General features: G+C 44.1%; 1 protein-coding gene across 1 annotated transcript in view; it reads left to right on the forward strand.

Annotated features, from left to right (window-relative positions):
- LOC112665009 (uncharacterized) overlaps positions 1-6,297 on the forward strand; it is a 69,328-nt gene extending 63,031 nt beyond the window's left edge. The window contains exons 9-10 of the mRNA XM_049095345.1: positions 2,533-2,739; positions 3,276-6,297. Of these exons, the coding sequence (XP_048951302.1) occupies positions 2,533-2,554 (22 nt within the window). The 3' untranslated portion in view covers positions 2,555-2,739; positions 3,276-6,297. The remainder of the gene's footprint in view (positions 1-2,532; positions 2,740-3,275) is intronic.
- The last annotated feature ends 2,379 nt before the right edge of the window (positions 6,298-8,676 follow it).

Here is an 8,676-nt window from a genome sequence, read left to right on the forward strand (position 1 = left end):
CACAGGTTTCTCAAGAGGGTAGATGCCTGGAGGCTGGGGTGGAGGGGGAGAATTGAGGGAATGAATACAGGAGCAGAGGCCGTGGTGGGGGGGGAAGCGGCAGTGTGTGCGTGCAGCTGTGGGGGGCCTGCTGTGCGGTCTGAGCTGGGCCTTCCCTCTGAATGGCAGACTGAAACCATTGGTAATGGCCTGGAAACAGGGGTTGCAGTGAAAACTCTGTTTGCTGGGAGAAACGTAAACTTTGAGAAAAATTAACTTTACATTAAATCTTAAAATGAAGTATTTCCTGCATATTACTAATATGGTCATAGTCAGAGGTTCCTGAGTTACTTGAAAAGATACATAATGCACAGGAGTGGGATTTCCTGGGAAAAGCTGGGACTAGAGTTCAGCTGGGTTCAGCAAACACTAGGAGGTGCTTGGACCTCTGCCATGGGGCCAGGAAATGTCCTGAAAATGCAGACAGAAGAATTGTGGAGTGCACTACACCCAGGGCCATGCCTGACTCCACAGTTTCAGGGCTCAGGACTCCAGGGTCCAGAGCTAAAGGAACACGAACTGGGGGCTGGGAGTTGTTGGTTATTGAAATGTGAAGTTAACACAGAGATATTACTGAGGCTGATACCCCAGCCCCCATTTCAGCTTCTTTGCCAGAGAATATTTCTTGCCCAGAAACATTCACTATGTGTTCATCCACTGAGGTACAGCTTTGAACCAGTAAAAGAACTCTGGGTATTCAGAAGGAAGAGTCATTGCATCTGGTTAAGAGGGATCAGGAATGGCTGCATCTAGCAGATGGGCTTTGGTGAGGTCTGACTTTCCCGGGCACAAGTGGGCTAGAGAGAGTTTGCCAAGTAGATGGAGCAAGGGGCACAGACACAGAGGGTAGTCTGACTTGCTGGCAGCCAGCGTCCTTGTGCCAGGGTGGAGGGAGATGAGGTTGGTGGTGCAGGGTGGCATGAAGCTCAGCATTCCAGGCTGAGTCTCAGACTCTAGTCCTGGGAAGCTCTGCTCTGCTCCTAGATCACCACCCAAAATGCTTCAGCCCTGTGTCCTCACCCATATCTCTCATTCCTGGTGCACAAGATGCTCTCTGTCACCTGAACAACCATACTCTTGTTCTCTCTGTAATTTTCTCACACTTTCTTCTCTACTTGGGAAAATTTTCCTCTTTTTGTCTCTTGGAGAATTTCTCTTCATCTTGTAAAATGCAGCTCTAATGCAGCTCTTCCTTGCAGCCTTCCATGACTGCCATGGTGGTACGTGTGGATTACCCTCCCACTGGAACCCTACACTGGGGGCTTAAGATGCTGCCCACCACCTCCTGGGAGCTGGTTGGGGGTGAGGGATGGTGACAGTCTGAGACCAGCCCTTGCTACTCACTGCCTGGGTAATCAACCATGTTGATTCCGTCATCTCTAAGAGAGAAGAAACATTGCAAAATGTTTTGCATAGCAGTAAATGGAATAATAAAGTAATGTGAGTAGTGCCTGCTTCAGAGTCTGGCACAGAGTGGACACTCAGACAAAGTTAGGCTTCTTCCCATTCCCTGACAGCATTCTGTCCATACCACTGTCAGCCATTTAGAGGTTAAGTCTCTGCAAATAGGCTGTGAGACCCATGAGGTGGAATCCATGTTTCTGGTACCCTCAGTGTCTTGCACAGTAACTGACGTGGGGTATGGGCTTACACCACTAGGAATGCTTTGAAACTGCTTCATCAAGACTCCTCTACTATGGAGAAGGAGCATAGCTATTCAGGAAAATTTATAGATGTGGGAATCAAGTGTGTTTATTTTTATTTTTTTTAATGAATGATCTGATTAAGTCAGAAACTTTCTGAAGTCCCACAATTCTCCTATCCCTAGAGAAAGATTTGAATAAAGTATCCTCCTGCTGGAAGGAAAATTAGAGATAATTAGTCCAGCGGTTGTCAAAATTTGTAGAGGACTAGAACCATTTTTTCAAAAGAAATTTTATATAGAACCTTAAACTACACAAGCAGACAAAGCATGATTTTAGGAATACATTTCTATTTATTAATGAATAGTGAAAATTAATTAAATCATATTGACAAATATATTTATTGTTCAATTATAGCAAATAAGTGAATAAATAACAAATAAGTGAATGCATAATAAATCAGCTTGACAAATGTATTTATTTTATAATCCCAAACTTCTATGATATCTTTAAGATGTAAAATATTGAAAAAAGCATTTCTAAAATCCGTAAAGTAACTTGGCTCTCTAGAGTCAAGCCCAGAGTGTGTTGATAGGACTTGCTGATTGAGCCTACCCCTTTATGTCACAGATGAGTAAACTGAGAGCTGGAATGTGACAAGGACATGCCAAGGTTACACAGAGATGAAGTGGTAGGCTGGAGTGAGAACTTGGGTCCTCTGCACCCCACCCCAGGGCTCTTTCAAATGTATTCTCTCTCTCCTAATTTGAGAGCAAAAAAGTATTATTGTTATTACTTGTTTTTTAGCAAGTAAGATCCCCTAACTCCATAGTTTTGACTTATATTTAAGGCTTTCATATAACCTGCAATGAGCATGAAACAGGCTGCTTGCTAGAGTGAACAGTACCACCCAGAAATCTCCATCCGCGTCTTCTCATCTCAGCAAGAGAATTTTTGCCTGGTGATGGATAATTGAAATGGATCTGGTCAGCCAGAGCTCTATACTGATGATGGTTTTATGTTTGTTCATCTGTCAGAAGAGTAAAAAGCAAAGCTGGTAATTTCTGTTAACTAAGCACCTTCATTATAAGAACTCAAGGGAAAGGGTGGGGAGCGAAACATTTTTTCGTCCAGGTGTCCCGGATCCCGAGGATGATTTGTGTAGTTAAGGAGAAATTCTAATAATGTTAAGCGTATGGAAAAGTTTAAGGAAAAGATGATGGGTCATTTTCCAAGTGTTTGGGTTGAATATCAAGAGCTAGTGCAGCTTCCTTCCCAACCTCTGCTTTTCCTGGCTGGGCCCATCTCACATTGTGCCTCTCGCATGGGGCAGTAGTGACCTCTTGTGAATTCCCAGCTCACAATGGGCCATGACAAAGGTATAAATATCACAGAGGGACCCAGAATTTCCCCCTCTTCACCCAAAAAAGGCCAGAAAAGACTGGATAAGGATCCCCTTATCCTTATCTGGTTCTGTCTGGCAGGTGCTGAGCACCTAATTCGAGGCAGCATTTTAAGAGTGATCCTTTCTGGGGTTGTTCTTACTATAGGGAGAACAGGTTAATGGTCTCCTTTCGTTTCCTCTGTCCTCAGGCATTTTTCCTCCTCCTGCTCATCCAAGAATGTTATCCTTTGAGATAACAGATGAGTAAACTGAGAGCTGGAATGTGAGAAGGGTGGCACCATTGACAAAAGTGTGCACCATTATTATGGCTGCTGCAGATCACAGCTATGAATGGTGAGGCCCCGTCCACCCCACCAATTTCTTGTGACTAATCAGGAACATCTTTTCTGTATGGCCACATCTCTCAGGCACTTGAAATCATGGACAAAGCTGAACGTGTCTCCCTTTGTTGGATTCACATTTTCTTTCTGAGGAGATTATACCTGAAGAGTTAAAGGCAAATCTGACAAAATAAACAGGGGTCAAATGTTTGCCAGGGAGTCTTTAAAAAAAAAAAAAAAAGAATTGCTCTTTCTTTTGGAACCTTGGTTGACCTATATGTGTGAGGGGGTGGAAATGTCCCCAGGACAACTCCAAAACCTCAGAGGAAGCTGCTGACAGGCTTCCAGTGAACTGGGTTTTTGCTTGTGCTCAGAGGGCAGAGAGTAACAGATGGACTTTGACAAACTCGGACAGATAAGTATAATCTTCAAAAGGTCGGTTTCTTACTTTTTTTTTTTTTTTCACTGGCAGCATTACAAGTTCACACTGCAGTATTTCTGGGCACCACAGTGGGGTACTGGCCTAATGGCAGTTTTTAAGAAATTGTAAAGAGCACCTGACTAGAGTCAGGAACTCTGCATGTCTAGACAAGTCACCTAACCTTTAGTCCAAGAATTTCTCATTTGTAAGGGGAGATAACAAAAAAGCCCTATCTACATGTCCGAGCTGTTGTGAAAATTACATGGGGCCCTGGAGATGTCAAACACTCTGTGAGCAGATTGGAGGCTGTAATAGCTCAGTGATAGGAGCTCAGCTGGGCTATTACATAGAAGCACAGGTTGGAGAGGGCAGTAACAGAGCAGGGCTGCATTTGAGGGAGCAAACGTGAGTGGAGGAGCAATTGTGTTATCTCCAGGGAGCAAAGACATTTTCTGTCACCCTACAGACATGTGCTGTCTTTACTTAGAGATCCACTTCTTTCTATTCCAGGTTTAGAGGCTTCTGGTCCAGTAGGGACAAAGAGCAGAGCAGGGACTGGCCCAGTGTATGAATCTCCTCAGACTTCCCTGAGCATGTGATCAGGGGCAACACTTCCTCTCCCACGTGGACACTGAGCCAGAGATCAGGTGAAGCCTCCACATCCCTGATTTCCTTGCTGCCCTGTTCATCCTAGGGTGCTGCAACTGAGATGCTGGAATGTCCATGGTGAAAATGGCAGGGGTAGGCTCTATGAAGCACAAATAGGATTAGTCCAGAAAGAGGGGTGACTCGAAAGTGGCTTGTCTCTTCACTGGTAATTAACCTGAAATGAAATCATGACAGCTGATGAATCCTGTGCAGTCTGGGCACAGAATCTTGTGGAGCACTAGTCTTCAGGGTAAAACTAGCTCCTCTGTGATTCAGGATCATACCCACCAACCTCTTGTGGACCACCTGAGCAGCAGCTGTAGAACCCATGAAACCCAACTCGGCTTACTTCCGGGCCAGTTGCATTTTTGGGATCCTTGAAGTTGCACAAGATGGGCATCTGGCTAATGGAGGTGCTCAGCATCAGCACTTTCCTCTTCCTGCCACCTCCCTCAGAAAAATCCAGGACTCTGGTCCAGTTAGCTCCCCAACAGAGGTCAGAGCTGGAGCTCTCCAAGGTGCTGATAGCTCAGGCCAACTCCCCCAGAGGACACATTACACTGCAAACGTGCCTTGAAGCAGGTCGTCTGGAATATCTTTCTTTGCCTCTATTCTTGTTGCTGAGGTGGAATCCTGGTAGGTTTGAGGGAAAGAAGATACTTCCTTGGCTCTCCAGACCAGTGTGGGAAGATTGACCAAAGGATCTGAGCAAACCTGAGAACATAAAAATGATGCATTCCTGAGATGCCTGGAGAAGCGTGACTCAAAATGCCTTACTACTTGGAAGTAGCCACCCTTGAGTCAGATATGTTCACCCCAGTATATACTCATCACCTTTGAGAAGTAGGAGAATGCTCCTTTTAGAAAGAGTCTAAACACAAGGGGAGCAACTTAGGGCATCCTGTTGATTGACTATAGGTGGGACCAGTGAGTGAAACCAACTGGAGGCTATTTGATAGTTCAAGCCAGAGATGAGTACTGAATTAGGGCAGTGACTTTATCACTGGAAGAATCTTAAGAGGTAACTCCAGCAGGATATAGTGAGTATAGGATGTTAAAGCTGGGATGGTTAGAGATCATCCTTGATTCTCAAGGCAATCTGGGAAACTGAGTTTCCAGAGTATCCCAGTGATAATGCTACTCAGGAGGGGTAGCTGAGTTTTTGGGCAGGAAGGATGATGTATATCTTGGGTGGGAGGTTCCAGTGGTACTCCCAGAAGGGTTGTCCAGGAGCTTTTGGATACATGGTTCTGGAGCTCAACAGAGATGTCAGGGCTGATGATAGAAGTTTCGGAATTGTCCATAATGGGAATGTGGCTGAAGAGATGAAATAAGATTAGATCAACCAGGCAAAATGTGTCAAATGAGAGGAGAGGGGAGCAGAGAACAGGTCTTGGTGAAATGTGTACATTTTCTGGGTAATGCTGAGGCATAGGTGCTGATAAATGAGTCTGTCATGGGGCTCTCATCATCTTCTCACAGACCACTTCATCACCCAACCTGATGTCATTCCAACCACTTCTTTTTTATTCTCCTCTGACATATATATTCATATATTGTATAGATACAGATTTAGGTTTAGGTATACAGAGATAGATTTATTTTAAGGAATTAGTTCATGTGATTATTCGGGTTGGCAAGTCCAAAATCCAGCCAACAGCCTGGAAACACAGAGAAGAGCTGATGTTTCAGTCTTGAGTCCAAGGGCAGACTGAAAGCAGTTGGGCATTAAAGAGGGCACATGATGTAATGAACACTGGGTATGATATGCAACTGATGAATTACCGAAAACTACATCTGAAACGAATGATATACTATATATTGGCTAATTCAATTTGAATAAAAATAAAAGAAAAAAGAAAATGGTTCTTTCTTTCTTGGAGGACATCAAACTTTTTTAAGGCCTTCCATTGATTGAATGAGGACCACCCACATTCTGGAGAGTTATTTGCATTACTCAAAGTCCACTTATTTAAATGTTAATGTAATCTAAGATTTACTGTCACAGATATGTATACCTACTTTAGTGTTTTACTACATATCTGGGTACTGTGATCTAGTCAAGTTGATACCTAAAATTGACCATCACAAGGTGGGACATCCACTGGAAGCCTTACACTCAGGTTCAGATGAGGGCAAAAAAAATAATACATGAAGAATAACCTGCCCCTTCACAGTTGCTATAATGACCCACATGCCCACTTTTTCTCACCATGCTCATCACACATATGAACTCCAGGGAGGGAGGAACAGGGGATGTTGGGCCACATACCAAGTCAATCATATTTGCTCATTCCAATCTGATCTTGCTCAATTCTCCAACCTAATTTTCACTTCAGGCCTCCTTTCCTCTGATAGACTATTTTGGACACTCTTCTGTGTTCTCTACATAGAGATTCTCCTTTACTTCTGATTCTAGTATTTGTCATACTGCACCTTTGAGCAGGTAATGGATGTTTCAGCTTCTACTCCGTCTCATCCTCACAAATATAAGAAGGTTATAAGATGAAAAAAAAATTTTCATTTTTATTTCAAAACTAGAAAAAGTGAAATGAATAGGAATTAAATTACTGCCCCAACAATCTTTCAGAGAAAGTCGAGTGCTGCCAACAGTGGGGTTTTCTGCATAGCTACACCATTCCCCATCTGTGTCAAAATCCTTGGTGCATTTTTCAAGCTTAGTGTCCAAGACATCTCCAGCTTAATAAGAATAAGGTGCCCTGGGCTGGTTCCCAGCCAGGGAGGGAGTGAGCAGATATGCATTCCTTTGAAGCCGGTTTCAGATTCTGGAATGCTTTCCTGGAAACCACACAATCTCAGGAGAGATTCATCACCTCCCGATACTGCCTTAGGACTAGGTCAGGACAGGGGCCCTGGACCTCTGAATGAGAGAGTGTCTGCCCTGATTAGCAGCTTCCTGTGTGGTGGCTGCAGGATTTACTCAGAGCTAGCCTGGGCAGATCTGGCTGAGATTCAGAATCAACCCCCCACTTCATCTTTCTCCCAATCCTCCTCTCTCCTTATCCCTGTACGTACTTCCCTACAAAGCATGAAGGTGGGGATTTAGTCCTTGCATATCAGGGCAGGAGGCCCAGGGCCAGAGGCACAAGTAGATCTGGATGCGACCCAAATATATTCTCCTGTCTAGGAGTTAGGGATAGGGTTTGGCTTCCCTACTGTTTAATGATGCTGAGATGTCTTAGGAAGGCAGCTGTGGGACCAGTCACATGAGTACTGGACAAAGTCAAGAGCCTTGAGACCATATCTTGATTCTACTGTCCCCTCCTGGTGACCTCAGGAGAGTCACAAAGTCAGAGAATGGTGATGACAGATGAGTTCTTATGGATCATCTTCTCATTTGAGAGATGGGGAGACTCTAAGGGGTCACAGCACTGGCTTAAGTTCCCAGACTAAGGTGTCAGAACCAGAATTAGAAATAAAATATCCCAACTAATATACTTCCCATTATTGCCTCCGTCCCTACTTAATTTCTCTGGACCTGAGATCTCATCTGTCAGATGAAGGCCAGTGGCATCTGCCTCTAAAGACTATTGTAAAGACTAAGTGCAATCATGGATAGAAAAAGGTACTAAAATGGTGAACATGTTGGGTACTAGGAGTGACACCTACTTACATGTCCTGATCTGAGTATAGGTTGCTTTCTCACATCTGACACAGCCCAGCAAGGATGTAGGTATGAATTCTAGGATGATGGATACTGGGGATGATGCCCAGCTGGTGCTCATGTATTTGTCCATAACTGGTATTAAAATACTGAAATGCTTTCTGCCCCAATCTCCCGGAGTGCCCTTCTGTAACCCTGGACCTTGCCCCAGAAATTAAAGGATAAACTTTTGACACAGCAGGAGATCTCTAAGGACTCTGCTCCAGCCCTACTGCCAGTCAGCATCAGTTCCAATTGAACAATATTCACACCATACCATATACTTTGGTTATCTATTGATATGCAACAAAAAAAACCTTGAAACTTAATGGCTTAAAACAACAGTTTATTATTATCTCTCACACTTCTGTGGGTTTACCAGGCTCAGCTGGATGGTTCCTCATTGGGGTGTCTCCTGTGATTGCAGTCAGTTGGTTGGGTCTGACATTATATGAAGGCTCAGCTGGGCTAGAATCTAACATGCTTTATTCTGTGGTCTAGCAGTTGATGTGGTCATCACCTGGGAGCTCGATGGT

Source organism: Canis lupus, chromosome 17 (genome assembly GCF_003254725.2).
Source record: "Canis lupus dingo isolate Sandy chromosome 17, ASM325472v2, whole genome shotgun sequence".
NCBI lineage: Eukaryota > Metazoa > Chordata > Mammalia > Carnivora > Canidae > Canis > Canis lupus.